Genomic DNA, 18,960 nt, shown 5'->3' on the forward strand with positions numbered 1-18,960 from the left:
GGCTTCTCAGCGACCTCCCGAACGCCGAACGCCAAACCCGAACTTCCGGGTTTGGTGTTCGGGAGGCCGCCGAGAAGCCTCCAGGCTGTTTTAAAAGGTCACAGCCAGGCGGCGGGGCTTCCCAGCAGCCTCTGAACGCCGAACTTTTGCCGAACTTCCGGGTTCGGGGTTCGGGAGGTTGCTGGGAAGCCCCCCAGCCCGGCTGTCACCTTTTAAAACAGCTGCGTGGCTTCCCAGCTGTCTCCAAACCCGAACTTCCCAGCCGAACGCCAAACCCGAACTTCCGCGTTTGGCGTTCGGAGGCTGCTGGGAAGCCACGCAGCTGTTTTAAAAGGTGACAGCCGGGTTGGGGGGCTTCCCAGCAACCCCCCGAACCCCGAACCCAGAAGTTCGGCAAAAGTTCGGGGTTCGGGAGGTTGCTGGGAAGCGCTCCAGCCCGGCTGTGATCTTTTAAAACAGCCGCGCGGCTTCCCAGCCGTCTCCCAAAGCCAAACGCCAAACCCGAACTTCCGCATTCGGCGTTCGGAGGCTGCTGGGAAGCCCCCCAGCCCGGCTGTCACCTTTTGAAACAGCCGTGCGGCTTCCCAGCAGCCTCCGAACGGTTCAGAAAAAATTTGCCTCTTCTTATGAACTTTTTTCGTGTTACGAACGCCAAACCCGAACTTCCGGGTTTGGCTTTCGGAGGCTGCTGGGAAGCCCCGCCGCCCGGCTGTCACCTTTTAAAACAGCCGGGGAGGCTTCCCAGCAGCCTCCTGAACGCCGAACCCGGAAGTTCGGGTTTGGCGTTCGTAACACGAAAAAAGTTCATAAGAAGAGGAAAATTTTTTCTGAACCCCGGGTTCGTATCTCGAGTTGTTCGTAAGACGAGGGGTTCGTATCTTGAGGTACCACTGTACTTCGTATGTATGTATTATAGGGCTATTATATCCAACCTACAAGAATTTCAATCACAGCTACATGGCAGCAAAAACCAGTAGAAACTACTAATGTTGCCATCTAATGGTGTTCATTTGGATGTTGTGCTATAATTCACATGATTCTCATTTGCCATTATTAGCAAAATAAGCCAGTACAGTACATTGTAATATTGGCTTATAGTGCAGTGGCACAGTGGTTAGAATACAGTATTGCAGGCTAACTTTGCCCATAGGTAGACATTGGATCCTAAGTCCATCCCTCCGAGGTGGGTAAAATGAGGACCCAGATTGTTGGGGACAAGATGTTGACTGCAAACTGCTTAGGGTGCAGTAAAGCTCTAAACAGTGCACTATCTATCTATCTATCTATCTATCTATCTATCTATCTATCTATCTATCTATCTATCTATCTATCTATCATCTATCTATCTATCTATCTATCTATTTATTGGATTTGTATGCCGCCCCTCTCCGTGGACTCGGGGTGGCTAACAACAGTGATAAAAACAATATGTAGCAATCCAATAATAAAACAACTAAAAACCCTTATTATAAAAACCAGACATACATACTGACATACCATGGATAAACTGTAGAGGCCCAGAGGGAAAAAACATCTCAGTTCCCCCATGCCTGATGGCAGAGGTGGGTTTTAAGGAGCTTACGAAAAGCAAGGAGGGTGGGGGCAATTCTGATCTCTGGAGGGAGTTGATTCCAGAGGGCCGGGGCCGCCACAGAGAAGGCTCTTCCCCTGGGTCCTGTTCTGTCTGGGTCCCTCCAGACAGAACCAACAACCCAGACAGTCCCACCAACCCAAAAAGAGAAGTCAGACACACTGGTAAAAAGCAAAGGCAGTTTATAGAATTCAAAGCAAACACAAGTAACAGAAAATGTCCTTACAAACAGGAACACGCTGAAACTTCAAAGATGTTTCACGAAGGCCATGGAGTAAAACAGGATTCTTGCTGTCAAAAACAACGCTGGAGATAAGAAACATACACCTCCCCCAAGTCTTCCAGTCTTCTAGGCCACAAGCCAAGATCAGAGACGCTGAGAAGCAAAGCAGGGTCACAGAACTTCCAGTTGATAACGCTCCACATGGCTTCAAGGGCTGGCCTGCCTTTTAAACCCTGCTGAGGAGAACCACACCCAAACCTAGCTGTTGCCAATTCAGTGATGCCAATACCTTTCTAATTGGTCCCGTCTCTGAGCTGCACGTCGCTGTCTCATGTCAATTAGAGCCTGTGCTTCCTCATCCAATGAGTCCAGGCTACTGGCTGGGGAGAGCCCCCCCCCCGGGGCTCTCAGGCTGCTCTCCCTCATCCTCTTCCTGACTTTCCTCTCCCCCGTCTGCCTGGTCCTCCCCCTCCTGTTCACTGTCCTCCTCCTCCGGGCCTGGATCCAGCAGAGACGCAGCCGGTCCCTGAGGAGCCTCAGGCTGAATCACAACAGGTCCCGCCAAATGACATTGTTTAGTTATGTCTTATGTCTTAAGTGTTACCACTATTACTATTCTCCATGTTGCTATATTAAAAGTTTCTCAACTGATGAAAGATTATTGGCTATACATTTCATACTTGTCCTCATTATTTAACATGCCACTAGCTTCCAATGTACCACTGCATTATTACCTCTAATATGGTACAAATATCTCTGTAGTTTACCAGTTGATAATGTGTTAGCAAAGCAGTATCACAGACAGATGAAAAAGTATATCACCCATCTCTGAGGTTCAGCCAAAATCTCAACAGTTCAGCAATGAAAAAATTAAGATATAAGCCAACATACTCTTCCTCTCTCTTCATTTTAGGACTCAAGATCTTTATAGGAAAAATACCCTGAGTCATATATAATTTTACAGGGCTGTTATAAAATGCACAGATTTTAAGGAGCTAGTATCGTTTTGTATGATTATTGTGCAAAAACGTTTGAAGAGGGTAAAACATTAGTTAACTAAATAAATGAAGATGTAAATTATTAGTCTATAGTAGACAAAATTAGAAGGATAAGTTTATGTATACAGTGGCAAGAATTCAGTACTCTGAATGAAAATAGGTATATATATATTGGCTAACCTTTTGCCTCTTTACAAAAGAGGAGACTCCTCTTTCTTCAAGGCTAAATAGTCCAGTTCCTTTATTTTCTCTTTGAATTTAGCTTCTTGTTCCCTCATTGTCCATATTTATTTCTATAAGTGCTTCCTACTTCGTCTGAATCCTTCTTAAAAGTGTGACGTTTATCCTTTGAGATGAAAACCTACTGCCAATGAGTGAAGAAAGCTCTAGAATTCTCATCCCAGTTAATTAATTAATTAATTAATTGAATTTGTATGCCGCCCCTCTCCGCAGACTCGGAAAATGCAACACTTAGCCTCAGTCCTGCAGCTACATTTTGTCGCCAACCCTGGAGTGGCGGTCATAATGTAAGTCAGTGATGGCGAACCTATGGCATAGGTTCCACAGGTGGCATGAAGAGCCACATCTGCTGGCACATGAGCCGTTATCCTAGCTCAGCTCCAATGTGCATGTGCATGCTGGCCAGCTGATTTTCGTTTCGCCCCGAGTCTCTGGGAGGGCATTTTTGCCCTCCTCAGGCTCCAGAGAAGCTTCTGCAGCCTGGGGAGGGTAAAAAATAGGCCTACTGGGCCCACCAGGAGGTTGGGTGTTGTGGTTAGCTCTGGCCCAGCTCCTGCCCCAAGGAATGTGCAGGTGGATGTGGGGGAGACATCCACATGCCGCAGGCGTGTTTTGCTCCCGATGGAATCTGCCGATGAAGCCTCCTCTGACCAAGGAAGCATGAGTGACAGGGAAGAGGGGAGTTTGGCAGACAGCCCAGGAGGAGATCAATCATCTGTATCATCCTTGGATTCTCAACAAGAATTAATGACACATCCACGCATGCGTAGAGTGATGCATAGGAGGCAACAACTGAAGGATTATTACAAGAGAAAATGAGGCCACCTGTGATTGGGTGGGTCTCCAGTAATTAGGGCTGCTGCTATAAATAGCAGCGTATGGGTTTGGCTGTTGTGAAAATGTATCTGATCGCAGTTCTTCAGGAATCGTGTGTTGCTGTTTTCTGGACTTTGTTGATTTTTCACGCCTTTGAAACCAAAGCAGAGCAACGTGTGTGTGTGTGTGTGTGTGTCTCACTTCTTGGAAGAAGGGGTGTGAAATTTCTTCACAGCTGCTAGCTAAGTACTTAATGACTGCTTAAGGGAAACTGTTCAGACTACCCGGTTGTTTTGGGACGAGTGCTCTTTGCAATACAGAGCCGGGGTGGCGCAGCAGGTAGAGTGCTGTACTGCAGGCCACTGAAGCTGACTGTAGATCTCAAGGTCAGCAGTTCAAATCTCATCACCGGCTCAAGGTTGACTCAGCCTTCCATCCTTCCGAGGTGGGTAAAATGAGGACCCAAATTGTGGGGGCAATAGCCTAGCTCTGTTAAAAAGTGCTACTGCTAACATGTTGTAAGCCGCCCTGAGTCTAAGGAGAAGGGCGGCATAAAAATTGAATAAATAAATAAATAAATAAATAAATACAAAAAGAGTGCTTAGTTTATTTTGAATTTTGTGATAAAGAACATTGTTTTGAATTTTCAAATGTGTGTGTGTGTGTGTCTGAAATTTGTACCCTTGAATTTTCGGGAGGCTCCTACCAGAGAGCCCGGCAGAACATTGGGAAATGGGATATTTCAGGCCTCCAGAGGGCCTCCAGGTGGGAGAGGCTATTTTTGCCGTTCCCCAGTCATTGAATTATGGGTGTGGGAACTCGTGCATGCACAATACCACATGCACACATGCTTTGGGCACCTGAGGAAAAAAAAGGTTCGCCATCACTGATCCAGAAGTTCCAATTTTTCAACCAGCTCTGTGACCCCTCAATGGCCTTCTTTAAATGCAAGTTTATCTTTGGAAATCTTTGGAAGAGTCCAAATCCATTATGAATGAGTTGCATGCCCCAAATCAGTAGAAGGATAAAACAACAACAATAACAACAACATAGTCATGGAAGTTTGTTTGCTTGTTTGTTTCAAATGTCACATTTAATGTTTTCACCACTGTACTTCAAAATCTACATTGTACAAAGTGACCCGCAAGTGTGCCACATTTAACAGACCAACCTCTGAGATTTTACCTTTCATACCAGTGTCTTCATGGGCTCTTTTAAAGTTAGAAAAGACGATTCTCATTCAAGTTCATTGAAATGTTGCAGTTGGTTTTGTTTGCTTTAAATCCTCAGGAGCCACACAAAAAAACAAAGATATTTCAGCATCTTTGTTTGAGAAATTCAAAAATGTGTCTTTTTCCCCCACAGCAAAATGACTACTTCATTGAAGTTAAAACTTCCAAAAATGTAAATTAATAGAATCCATTTCCAACTCAGATCACCCTTCCTGAAAATACTCTGCTAAATACAGATAACTTACAATAACTTTAACAGTTAATTGTCCATGACAAACAACAAGGTTTCTCTTATTTTTTTTTTTTAATATCCCAGACCAACATTCAGAAATTCGAGACCATCCATCTGTTATTTCTTTGTACAGTTGAAAAACAGTCTTCAATTTTTCTTGCCTTTTTTTAAATATAAAAGTTGGAAGGGACATTCAAGTTTCAAGTCTCCACACTGGACTAAAAAAAAAACAAAAAAATCAGGTGGAGGTAAACAAGCCATGTTGTATACTTCCAGGAGGTAGAGGCCTTCAATTTGTGTTCATATATATATATACATATGCACAGAATAATTCAGTGTTTGAACAGAACACACACAAAAAGGAATTAGCCAAAAAGTAATAAAAGTTATTTACTACTGTGACATTTCAAGACTTCCACAGCTTTGCCTAATGACACAAACACAATTAACATAATTCCCTATGTGCTTTCCCCCACTATTTTTTTTTTCATTTCTTTTTCATCCAACTGTCCAGTGCAGGATTAAAAAAAAATCACAAAGTTTCACAGATCTAAAAATGTGTAAACTACTTTTTCATGCACACTTCTCTCTCGCGCTCTCGCTCTCGCTCTTCATGGCAATGGACATCAAGATATTTTTTTTTCTGAAATATTAGCCCCCAAATGGAATGCGTGCTGGGGCAGAGGGAAGGGAAGGGAAAGGGATGGTTCATGTAAGAAAAGAGCAGAAAAAGCTTCTAATAAAAATAGATTAAATATATATATTTATATATATTTATTTATAACTTGGGAAGGGTTCAAAGGAAAAGACACTTTTCTCTTCTAGTCAAAACTCATTCTCTCTACTCACAAAATCAGACTGGAAAACAGCACACAGGCATCACCACTTCGCTACTGAGAAGCTATGGAGGTGGAGATGACCACCAGGTGACGCTGCCCACTTGCCCTTGGGCGCTTGCCCCCTGATGAGGCTTCATGATTGGTCATGATTAAGTTTTGTATTCCCTGTTTTGTTTTTTCAAGCAAAAGTCCCAATTCTTCAGGAATGGCTCAATATCAAAATAACTTGTCCTTTTAACATAATTTCACTTTTAAAACAAGAAAAAAAAATTGGTTCAATCTTTTTTCTTTTGTTTCGAGCCAAGCAAGATTCACAGCTGCACTACAATTCATAAATTTGAAAAGAAAAAGAAAAAGAAAAGAAAAGTGCAACCCTGGATAATATATATATATATTTTCCTAAAAGCACAACCCCACCTTTGACAGGATTTAAAAGCCTAGTTAACATTTTTTTTCCTAACTCTTATTTGTATAACATACAAGGATAGTGGTTGTTAATTTAAAACTTCATTAGTAAAATTACAGTACACGCATGATTAAATGTCCAGAATTGCAAATCCCAGAATCCAGTGGAAAGCTACATTATGTCTTCAGTAGTATACTGTATCCTCCACTTTCATTCCCAGACCAGCGGAGATGGTGGCATCTCAGACGGTTGAGCCACAGTGGAACTGGAAAGCAATAAACAGAGAAGATCAACTTTCCCTCTCCCCTCTCAAGAGGTTGGTGAGGCACAGAGACGGCTAAGAACACACAAATTTAATCAGAAATATAATTTAAAAAAATAATCATAAAACTGGAAGCCCTTCCAACCCAGGAGGATTAGAATCTGAAGCTTGAAAGCCAAGACAATTGGAAACGTGTATAAACATTTATTAAATTATAGAACGATAGGTTGGGTATTGAAAGATAACACGATCAGTTGGTGTAAAATTTTTGGCAAAGAGATAAATTTAGATACTTGGGAAAAGATATAGAAACATAGAAGATTGAAGGCAGAAAAAGACCTCATGGTCCATCTAGTCTGCCCTTATACTATTTCCTGTACTTTATCTTAGGATGGATCTATGTTTATCCCAGGCATATTTCAATTCAGTAACTGCGGATTTACCAACCACGTCTGCTGGAAGTTTGTTCCAAGGATCTACCACTCTTTCAGTCAAATAATATTTTCTTATGTTGCTTCTGATCTTTTCCCCAACTAACCTCAGATTGTGCCCTCTTGTTCTTGTGTTCACTTTCCTATTAAAAACACTTCCCTCCTGAACCTTAACCCTTTAACGTATTTAAATGTTTCGATCATGTCTCCCTTCTGGATGTATGGGAGTTATATGGATGTATAATTGGAAAATAACAAAATCAATTTCCTTTAAAGAAAACCAAATTAAGATGTTTTATAGATGGCACCTTCCACCATACAGAATTTCTAAAATGTTTCCGTCTGTATCGCCTATCTGTTGGAAATGTAAAAAAGAAGTTGGTACATATTATCATACATGGTGGACATGTCCTGAGACTAAAATATTTTGGAACAAAGTAGAGAATTGGATAAACGAAATAACAAAGGAGAAGATTAAACAAATCTCCTGAATTGTTTTTATTGGGCATTTCAAATATAAAGTATAAAAAAGAAATCTATTACTTAATAATACATATATTGGTTGCGGCCTGAATAGTATTCGCACAGAAATGGAAAGAAAAGACAATACCAAAAGACACTGAGGTATTTAAAAAAATTATAGAATGTGCAGAACTAGACATGATGACTAAACGTCTGAATAACATAGAAACATAGAAGTCTGACGGCAGAAAAAGACCTCATGGTCCATCTAGTCTACCCTTATACTATTTTCTGTATTTTATCTTAGGATGGATATATGTTTATCCCAGGCATGTTTAAATTCAGTTACTGTGGATTTATCTACCACGTCTGCTGGAAGTTTGTTCCAAGGATCTACTACTCTTTCAGTAAAATAATATTTTCTCATGTTGCTTTTGGTCTTTCCCCCAACTAACTTCAGATTGTGTCCCCTTGTTCTTGTGTTCACTTTCCTATTAAAAACACTTCCCTCCTGGACCTTATTTAACCCTTTAATATATTTAAATGTTTCGATCATGTCCCCCCTTTTCCTTCTGTCCTCCAGACTATACAGATAAAGTTCATTAAGTCTTTCCTGATATGTTTTATGCTTAAGACCTTCCACCATTCTTGTAGCCCGTCTTTGGACCTGTTCAATTTTGTCAATATCTTTTTGTAGGTGAGGTCTCCAGAACTGAACACAGTATTCCAAATGTGGTCTCACCAGCATTCTATATAGTGGGATCATAATCTCCCTCTTCCTGCTTGTTATACCTCTAGCTATGCAGCCAAGCATCCTACTTGCTTTCCCTACCGCCTGACTGCACTGTTCACCCATTTTGAGACTGTCAGAAATCACTACCCCTAAATCCTTTTCTTTTGAAGTATTTGCCAACACAGAACTGCCAATACAATACTCAGATTGAGGATTCCTTTTCCCCACGTGCATTATTTTACATTTGGAAACATTAAACTGCAGTTTCCATTGCTTAGATCATTTACCATATTACAGACGCCTCCAGGAATATCAACCCTATTGCACACTTTAGAGTCATCGGCAAATAGGCAAACCAAACCAACCAAATAACCAAACTGAAACAGAATTTTATAAAATATGGGACAAAGTATATGATTGGTGGAATTTTAAAAATAGAATTAATAACTAAATATATAAGAATAAATAATGATTTGAAGAATTATAAGACAGAATGAAATAGTTTATATTATAACTAACTTAGAAGTGTTTATCTTCTCTTTTTTCTGTATTACTAATACTTTGTTTATTCCTTTTCTTTTTATATAAGTACGTAACATTTTAAAATATAAAGAAATTTAATTAATAAGTTTAATATTAAAAATATAGAATTAAATTCAATAAGAATGTAATTTACACGTGTGGCATTTCTGCATAGATCTGGTAAGAGTTAGGATTTTTTATATTCTGTATTAGTTAGACTTCTACGACAAGCGGAGCAATGGCAGCTCCTTAAATGTTTAATGTTGTATGTCTTTGTCTGTCTTTTTTTGAAAACAATAAAAATATTTTTTTAAAAAAAAGAATCTGAAGCTTGAGAAAGAAAGATACATGGCGAACCTATGGCACAGGTGTCACAGATGGCACACAGAGCCATATCTGCTGGCACGCGAGCCGTTGCCCTAGCTCAGCTCCAACATGCATGTGTGTGCTGGCCAGCTGATTTTTAGCTTGCGCAGAGGGTCTGGGAGGGCAAAACACAAGCCTCCCCCACCTCCAGGGAAGCCTTTGTAGCCTTGTGTGGGCGAAACATGAGCCTACTGGGCCCACCAGAAGTTGGGAAAAAGGCCTTTTCCAACCTCCAGAGGGCCTCCGGGGGGCAGCGGAATGTTTTCGCCCTCCCCAGGCATTGAATTATGGGTGTGGGCACTCACACGATAGCGCATACCCACGCTCTTTCGGCACCTGAGGAAGAAAAGGTTCACCATCACTGCCATAGGGGAATGAAAGCAGGAGGTTTAAGGAGAATAAGAAATCATGGGGCAAAGTAAGGCTCCTCCCTATTTCCATCCTAAAATTATTGCAACGTGCTCTCTACTGCAATGCTCTCTACACAGGGCTGCCCTTGAAGAGGATTGAGAAACTTCAATTGGTGCAGAATGTAGCTGTGCAGGCAGTAAATGATGCTGAATGCAGTGGTACCTCAGTTCTCGACCACAATTCGTTCCAGAAGTGTGGTCGAGAACCGATTTGGTCGAGTACCGAATTAATTTATCCCATAGGAAATAATGGAAATGGGTTTAATTGGAGCGGAAGGGTGTAGGAAGGGTGGGGCGGGGCGGCTGCAATACCGGAATTTTCGGGGGGGCTCCTTTCCTCAGTGGTTCGTCTTCTTCCCTTTAAGCAGCTACACCAACTTTCTCCTTCCCGGCGGTGACGGCTTTCCTTCAAGCAGCAGCAGTGCCGGGAACGTCACATGAGAAAGGGAAGCCGCTGACGTTCCCGGCGCTGCTGCTGCTTGAAGGAAAGCCGCCGCCACCATCGGGAAGGAGAAAGTTGGTGTAGCTGCTTAAAGGGAACAAGACGAACCACTGAGGAAAGGAGCCCCCCCCTGAAACTGCCGGTATTGCAGCCAACCCCACCCTTCCTACAGCTTGGAGCGCTTAGACTAGAGACTGGGAGGCTGTTTAGTGGGCGGCCAGGATGGGCCTGTCGGATTCCGACTCCCATTCCGTCTCACCCCGTCCCCTCAGATCTTGTAGCATTTCGGATAATAATAATAATAATAATAATAATAATAATAATAATAATAATTTATTAGATTTGTATGCCGCCCCTCTCCGAAGACTCGGGGCGGCTCACAACAAGCAATAAAACAATATTGTACAGGCACAAATCTAATATTAAGAAAAAACTAAAAAACCCTATCAATTAAAAACCAAACAGCACATACATACCAAACATAAATTATAATAAGCTTGGGGGAAAGGTGTCTCAAATCCCCCATGCCTGGCGGTATAGATGGGTCTTAAGTAGTTTACGGAAGACGAGGAGGGTGGGAGCAGTTCTAATCTCCGGGGGGAGTTGATTCCAGAGGGCCGGGGCCGCCACAGAGAAGGCTCTTCCCCTGGGGCCCACCAGACGACATTGTTTAGTCGACGGGACCCGGAGAAGGCCAACTCTGTAGGACCTTATCGGTCGCTGGGATTCGTGCGGTAGTAGGCGGTTCCGGAGGTATTCTGGTCCAATGCCATGTAGGGCTTTAAAGGTCATGACCAACACTTTGAATTGTGACCGGAAACTGATCGGCAGCCAATGCAAGCCACGGAGTGTTGTAGAAACGTGGGCAAATCTAGGAAGCCCCACGATAGCTCTCGCGGCTGTGTTCTGCACGATCTGAAGTTTCCAAACACTTTTCAAAGGTAGCCCCATGTAGAGAGCGTTGCAGTAATCGAACCTCGAGGTGATAAGGGCATGAGTGACTGTGAGCAATGACTCCCTGTCCAAATAGGGCCGCAACTGGTGCACCAGGCGAACCTGGGCAAACGCCCTCCTCGCCACAGCCGAAAGATGATGTTCCAATGTCAGCTGTGGGTCGAGGAGGACGCCCAAGTTGCGCACCCTCTCTGAGGGGGTCAGTAGTTCCCCCCCCAGGGTAATGGACGGACAGATGGAATTGTCCTTGGGAGGCAACACCCACAGCCACTCCGTCTTGTCTGGATTGAGTTTGAGTTTGTTGACACCCATCCAGGCCCCAACAGCCTCCAGGCACCGGCACATCACTTCCACTGCTTCGCTGACTGGACATGGGGTGGAGATGTACAACTGGGTATCATCCGCATATTGATGATACCTCACCCCATGCCCTTGGATGATCTCACAAAATTTTCTGTGGCTGTTCGGTATCCGAATTTTTGTTCAGATACTGAAGCAAATTTTTGCCGAAAATTTTGTTCGGTATCCAAAATGTACGAGAACCAAAGCGTTCGAGTACCGAGATACCACTGTATATGGCACAAGTAACATTGCTAGTATGTGAGCTGCACTGGATACTACTATCCTTCTCTGTGGCGGCCCCGGCCCTCTGGAACCAACTCCCCCCAGAGATTAAAATTGCTCCCACCCTCCTTGCCTTTCGTAAGCTTCTTAAAACCCACCTCTGCCGCCAGGCATGGGGGAACTGAGATACTCTTTCCCCCTAGGCCTTTACAATTTTATGCATGGTATGTCTGCATGTATGTTTGGTTTTTCAATAAGGGCTTTTAACTGTTTTAATATTGGAATGTCATATGCTGTTTTACTACTGTTGTTAGCCGCCCCGAGTCTACGGAGAGGGGCGGCATACAAATCCAATAAAATCAAATCAAAAATCAAATCCTAGGTGAAATTCAAAGTCCTGTTTTTCACCTTTAAAACCCTAACTGGCTTAGAACCAAGTTACCTGATGGAATGTCTTTTACCTGTCCAATTGCATCCAATACAGAGGTGGGTTTCTCCCAGTTCACCCAAACTGGAAGTGACCCTCTGGTGACATCACAATGATGTTACCGAAGCGGATTGGTCAGTGCAGGTCCGTGGGCACCGCCATCTTTTATTTTTTATTTTTTTTAAAAACCTTTTAATTTTTTTCTTCTACGCATGCACAGAAGGCGAGTTTCCGGAACTGTGCATGCATCGCCATTTTGTTTTTGGCAAGGTTTTTTTTTTAAAAAAAAATCAGATTTTTTTAGCACTGTGTGGTATAGGAGGAAGCGAACCAGCAGCAAGCAAAGTTAGAATCCACCCGTGATCCAACAGATTGGGCATGCTGCTGATCCCATTCGGCAAAGGGGGCTGATTGGCAAAAGTTACAAGACAAGCCTTCTCTGCTGTAGCCCCTGCTTTGTAGAATACTCTCCCCTCCAAGATTAGAATGGCCCCAACCCTGTTAGTTTTTTTTTTTTGCAAAGCTTTAAAACTTCGCTATGTACCTAAGCCTGGGGTCTGGAATGTGTTAAGACTGCTGTTGGTTAATTGATTTAACTATCCCGCATGCTATGTGTATGTATTGTGTTTATTTTTTAAAAATTGCTTTCATGGTTTCATACTTTTAGAATTGTAAGTTGCCCAGTGTCACTGGATTCACATAGGTAACTAGAGAAATAGTAAATAGTAAATACATTTTTAAAAACACTAAACTCATGGCTTCACCACCTGCTGCCAAGATCATGACTAGCTTCTCCTGGGTCTTTTTATCACAGTTCAGTCCTCTTGTCTCTGATCAAAACTCAGTTCGTCCCTAATGCTTTGGAGGTTCAATTCAATTCAATTCAATTCATTAGATTTGTATGCCGCCCCTCTCCGAAGACTCGGGGCGGCTCACAACAATAAAAAAACAGTATAATAATGGAACAAATCTAATAATAAAATTATATTAAAACCCCCCAACAATTTAAAAACCATACAACACATACATACCAAACATAAAATATAAGAAAGCCTGGGGGAGATGTCTTAATTCCCCCATGCCTGGCGATATAGGTGGGTCTTGAGTAACTTGCGAAAGACAAGGAGGGTGGGGGCCGTTCTAATCTCCGGGGGGAGTTGATTCCAGAGGGCTGGGGCCGCCATAGAGAAGGCTCTTCCCCTGGGGCCCGCCAAACGACATTGTTTGGTCGATGGGACCTGGAGAAGGCCAACTCTGTGGGACCTTATCAGCCGCTGGGATTCGTGCGGTAGAAGGCGGTTCCGGATGTTAGGCTATGTAGCATCCATCTTATATTCTTTCCTTCAGTATCTTAATTCTTTCCATATATTCTATCTTAGGAAAATTTCCTCGTCTCTGCCTACATTCTTTCTGCTTCCCCCTTAGTTGAGAACTCTAATTTAAAGGTCTAAATGGAACCACTTTGGTTCTCAGTTATTTAAATATTTCTTATCCCACTTGTTTTGTGAGGCTTTGCACTTAGAGCTCGAAAACAATTATTATCAGATTTTATCATTAGGATAACACCTAGTGTCCTCAGCTATTGTGAAAGGATCAAGTGCTGATGAGATAGAGTACTGTTGGAGTACACTTCTGTTATGTGTAATTTATTATAAGATGTCTTGAGTTTTATCCAATTAAAAGTGAGATATCATTGTCAAAACAGCAATAGATAAGTCAAAGATTATATTCCTCAGTGTTGCTGGATAGGACTGAAATAACTGGAGCTCCCTCTTTCTTCTTTCTCTCTTGCAAAAGAATTGTGAAAAAGGGCTGAAGATTGCATGAGATTATCCATGGAATGTAGATTGTTCCCTCCATTTTAATTGAACAAACTACATTGTTATCTCACTTTCTTATGTTTACTTTTGCCTAAGATTAAATTTAGACTCTAAACTTTAAGGGAATGAGTGTTTCTCCTTTGCTTACATCAAATTAGCATATATATTGCACCATTCACCATCAATGATGCAGAAGCTTGAAAGCTCTTCCTTCTACAACTAAACAGGATAATGGCTTGAATCTGCTAAGCTAAGGGATCGCTGGTTCCAGGGGATGAAATAGCCCCAATGGGAAATTCTTAGTTCTTTATCCACCCAAAGGAGGTTATAGACAGGTGAAAAATTCCAAGGCAGCAACCTACTGTTTTTTTCTTTTTGTGCTGCATTTTGGCTGCTTTTGATTAACATAAAAACTAGCAGTAGAACATTCGCAGTTCAGGGTTGAACTGGAGGTCCTTGGTGCTCTCTGTGGGAAATGAAATATCTGCAAGAAAAAACCAAGCTCGGAGAGCTCAAGGATCCCACAAAAACCTATCATTCAAAATGTTAAAGCATTCTTAACAAATCAGGCATGCAGATACTATTATTGAAAGCAGTGAAAGGCTACCAAATTTTTTACTACAACACTGTGGGCATGGCTTATGCAGGATGTCCTGCATTTTCTTTCAACATCTTTCAGTGCAAATTGGGTGCTCTGGGGTGGAGCTCCATTTTTGCTACCCCACTGCGTTCCTCCCCCCCGTCCGGGCAGTAGCCCACCCCTGGTTGGAAGGCTCCTTAATTCAAAGAGAATTTTTTAAAAAATCACCATTAACAAAATAAATGAATATCAGAAGTGATTACATACAGTTACCTAATAAAGCTCTTAAAAGCAGCAGATTGTGGATTGATGCACAAAGGTACTCTATTTCCTTTCTGCTGTTCCAAAATGAACTGATGGATTATTTCTGAAAAAAAGTAGGAGAAAAAACGAAATCAAAATTTATGCTTTCCAATGCAAATTGGACAAAACAAGGTACCGTTTACTAGTAGACGTGGGATTTGTGGTGAAGACACATTTTTATAGATTTTATATTTAGCGGTTTGTAAGTCACCGAGGATTCTTTGTAGAGTATAGTATAGAAAATGCTGTAAATACATTAATACCAATATATATACCTTTGCATTTAGGAAATATACCTGCTTTAAATGTGCAATACAATTGTTCACATTCAAACACATATTAATTCCTTTATTGGCTCAGTTTATTGTAATAAAATGCAAAAAGTCTAATTCAGATGGAATTTTCCACAAGGATTGTACAAACTAACTTTCTTTCCCCTCATACCATATGGGTACAAATATAATTAGTCCTATGCTTAAGAGTACAAATATAATTAGTCCTATGCTTAAGGAAAGATAAAAGTTTTGTTTTGCATATTTATTAATTAGTTTTATAACCTGCTTTATTTTGCATAATTCATGGTAACATCCTATTTTCTCCACAGCAACAACCTGGTATGGTTGGTTGGGCTGAGAAAAAAGGACTAACCTAAAATATAAAATATAAACTTTCAACTATTTTCTGTGATTGTAGAATTGTGACATTTCTTTTCATTTCACAAATATTTCAAATTTCCCATCTAACATATTCTTTCCATGCAAATACTGAAGAATTGATGTACTGCTCTTTCCCTGGCTTAATGAGATATAAGTTATTAAGCAAACAAATATATATAAATATATAAATGATAGAAATGAATATTTATTCTAAGTGTGCATTATTGCTAAATAATGCAAAGGATGTTATGTCCTAGTTTAAATACTGACCTTTAACCTGCCGGACAGAACTGAGGTTCTTTTCAAAAGTATCATCGAATTTAGGATTTGTGATGGGTTCAAAATCACTGGTGTAAACTCTTCCAGTAGAAGTGGAAAAACAACATTTGCACATACACGTGTGATATCGTAATCGCCCTTCGTCAAGATATGGATGAGCTAAGGCATCCTTAGCGGATATTCTTTTGGACTGAGTACAGGGAAAAAAATGCAAATTATTGTTGCATATAGATTTTAATTTATCATATACATACATGCATGTAGAGAGATAACCAACTCCGTGATAAACTTTTTCAAACTTTCATGTTAGATAAGTGAAACCATTAGGAGGCAGTGTTCACTTGAAAAAAATCAGAACTATTTTTTTACATGGCAAGAGTGTATTTGTTTATTTCGGTGTTTTTCAACCAGTGTGCCGTGGCACACTAGTGTGCCGTGAAACATGGTCTGGTGTGCCACGAAGAAGGAAGCTCAGGTTCCAGTCTCGCAACTTTTTGCTGAGAGAGCGAGAGAGAGAGAGAGAAAGAAAGCAAGAGAGAGAGAGAAAGAGAGAGAAAGAAAGCAAGAGAGAAAGAGAGAGAAAGAGAGTGAGAGAGAGAAAGCAAGAGAGAGAAAGAAAAGAGAGAAACAGAGAAAGCAAGAGTGATAGAGAAACAGAGAGAGAAAGAAAGAGAGAGAGAGAAAAGGAGAGGAAGGGAGAGAGAAATGAGCAAAAAGGGAAGAAAAAAAGAGAAATGGGAAAATGATTGAGACAGAGAATGAGAGGAAAGAGAGAGAAACAAAAGAGAGAGAAGTGACTCTTAATTTAAAGCATATGATAAAAAGCACCCAAAGAATAAGAGAGAAAAAAACCCCAACCCTCACCTGTTTTTGGAAATGGTTCAAGAGTGTGTATACAGACACAAGGGTGGGGAGGAGACGGATGGAAAAAGAGAGGAGAGTGTCTTAGGGTGTCATTTTGGTTGGTGGTGTGCCCCAGGATTTTAAAATGTAAAAAATGTGCCGCGGCTCAAAAAAGGTTGAAAATCACTGGTTTATTTACATACCAGCAAACACTAAACCTATTTACAGGGTGCATGGCATGTTAAGTAGGCACTGATATGTTTTATCTGCTGCCCTTCTTAACGGTATGTGCCTCTGGGTGTTGCTTCCCTTCCCTTCCACCAAAGTCAACGAGAGAGCTGGCAAGACATCCACCAACCTCTCTCCTTAACAAGGCTGTGGAAAGACAGTTGGGCTTAGCTATCTGTCAGAACTTGCTCTACTTCTCTACCTATACTACAGTCCTTGTTTACTTCACTCCAAACCACCCTTGGCTGCCAGTTGTGGTCAACTGCTATTCAAACATCCCCAGATCAGCTGAGGTGCAGAGGGAGAACCAGGTGTGGTAGAAATGGATTTTCCTGTTGCCATACCAAAAAGGGGACTGAATAGCGAGAGAAGAAAGCAAGCAGCCTCTTTTTCTACCTGCAGGTGCTGGGCAATTGATATGGAAATGCGGTTTGGTGAGGCTGCTAGAATTTTTATAGTGATTTTTTAAGAGAGGGAGAGAGAGAGAAAGCTTCAAAGGAAGACATGCATTTTAGGAAGTCTGTGCACTGGGTTTCTCAATCCGAGTTCCTCCCCCTCGCCCCCAATTTAAACCTGAATAAACCCATCAAAGAATAGCAGCTGTATTTCAGAGCAGAACAAAATGTAATATTTTGCCATGGAACAGTGACGGCGAACTATTTTTTGGTTCGCATGTCAAAAGGGGGGGGGGAGCACAGGGGAAGGGTGTATGCCCATATCATAATGCCCATGTCACACCAACACTCCGCAGTCTGCATTGGTTGCCGATCAGTTTCCGGTCACAATTCAAAGTGTTGGTCATCACCTATAAAGCCCTTCATGGCACCGGACCAGGGTATCTACGAGACCGCCTTCTGCCGCACGAATCCCAGCGACCGGTTAGGTCCCACAGAGTGGGCCTCCTCCGGGTCCCGTCAACAAAACAATGTCGTTTGGCGGGGCCCAGGGGAAAAGCCTTCTCTTTGGTGGCCCCGGCCCTCTGGAACCAACTCCCCCCAGAGATTAGAACTGCCCCCACCCTCCTTGCCTTTCGTAAGCTTCTTAAAACCCACCTCTGCCGTCAGGCATGGGGGAACTGAGATATTCTTTCCCCCTAGGCCTTTATAATTCATGTATGGTATGTTTGTATGTATGGATGTTTGGTTTTACAATAAGGGTTTTTAGTTGTTTTAATATTGGATTTACATGCTGTTTTTTGTTACTGTTGTTAGCCGCCCCGAGTCTACGAAGAGTGGTGGCATACAAATACAATAAATAAATAAATAAATAAATTCCATGTGCCCCCTCGCACATGTGCATGTGACACCCCCCCCCCACTCCCGGCACGTGATGGCACGCCTGTTTTCGCTCTCCCCAGGCTTCGGAGCCTTTCTAGGAGTCTGAGGAGGGCGAAAACAGCCTCCCCCACCAGAGGCCCTCTGGATGCCAAAAATGGCCCGTTTCAAGTTGGGAAAGGGGCCATTTCTGGCCTCCGGAGGGCTTCCGTGAAGGTGGGGAAAGCTGTTTTAGGCCTCCCTAGGCCCGTAGAAAGGCTCTGGAGCTTGGGGAAAGCAAAAAAGAAGGGCCTTCCCTACCATCTCCGGAAGCTGGAAACAGGTTGTTTCCCGACTCCCAGAGGCCCAGGAGGCCCGAAAATCAGCTCCCTGACGTGTGAATGTGTACTGGACCTAAGCTTGTGTGCCCACCAATATGGCTCTGCGTGCCACTAGTGCCATCACAGCCATAGACTAATGCAGTGTTTCTCAACCTCAGCTGTTTGAAGATGTGTGGACTTCAACTCCCAGAATTCCCCAGCCAGCGTTGCTGGCTAGGGAATTCTGGGAGTTGAAGTCCACACATCTTCAAACGGTCCAAGTTGAGAAACACTGGACTGATGTATTTCAATAAGAAGCTATCCCTGTCTGCCCTAAACCCACTTTAGGTAGAACCAGCTATTAAACAGCCAATACTGTTGAAAACAGCACTCCTTAGGCCCCTGGAGCACAAATCGCCAGCAAAACTACAGCACAACCCCCCCCCCCCAGCTACTCATTAAAGGCGCCTGCCTTTTCACAGGTTTCCATGCAAGCCTGAAAACAAATTGGACCTGTTTTAAGAGTAA

The 18,960-nt window shown here is 42.4% G+C and overlaps 1 protein-coding gene across 2 annotated transcripts in view; it reads right to left on the reverse strand.

The window, feature by feature from the left end:
* Positions 1-4,930: 4,930 nt before the first annotated feature.
* NLK (nemo like kinase) overlaps positions 4,931-18,960 on the reverse strand; it is a 152,082-nt gene continuing 138,052 nt past the window's right edge. Inside the window, exons 9-11 of one of the 2 annotated variants that reach the window (XM_070735249.1) lie at positions 15,780-15,978; positions 14,824-14,917; positions 4,931-6,842 (exon numbers count right to left, since the gene is read on the reverse strand). In XM_070735249.1, the coding sequence (XP_070591350.1) occupies positions 6,788-6,842; positions 14,824-14,917; positions 15,780-15,978 (348 nt within the window). In that variant the 3' untranslated portion in view covers positions 4,931-6,787. Of the gene's footprint in view, positions 6,843-14,817; positions 14,918-15,779; positions 15,979-18,960 lie in introns of both variants that reach the window. The other variant, XM_070735250.1, reaches the window with a different exon arrangement.

Source organism: Erythrolamprus reginae, chromosome 1 (genome assembly GCF_031021105.1).
Source record: "Erythrolamprus reginae isolate rEryReg1 chromosome 1, rEryReg1.hap1, whole genome shotgun sequence".
Lineage (NCBI taxonomy): Eukaryota > Metazoa > Chordata > Lepidosauria > Squamata > Dipsadidae > Erythrolamprus > Erythrolamprus reginae.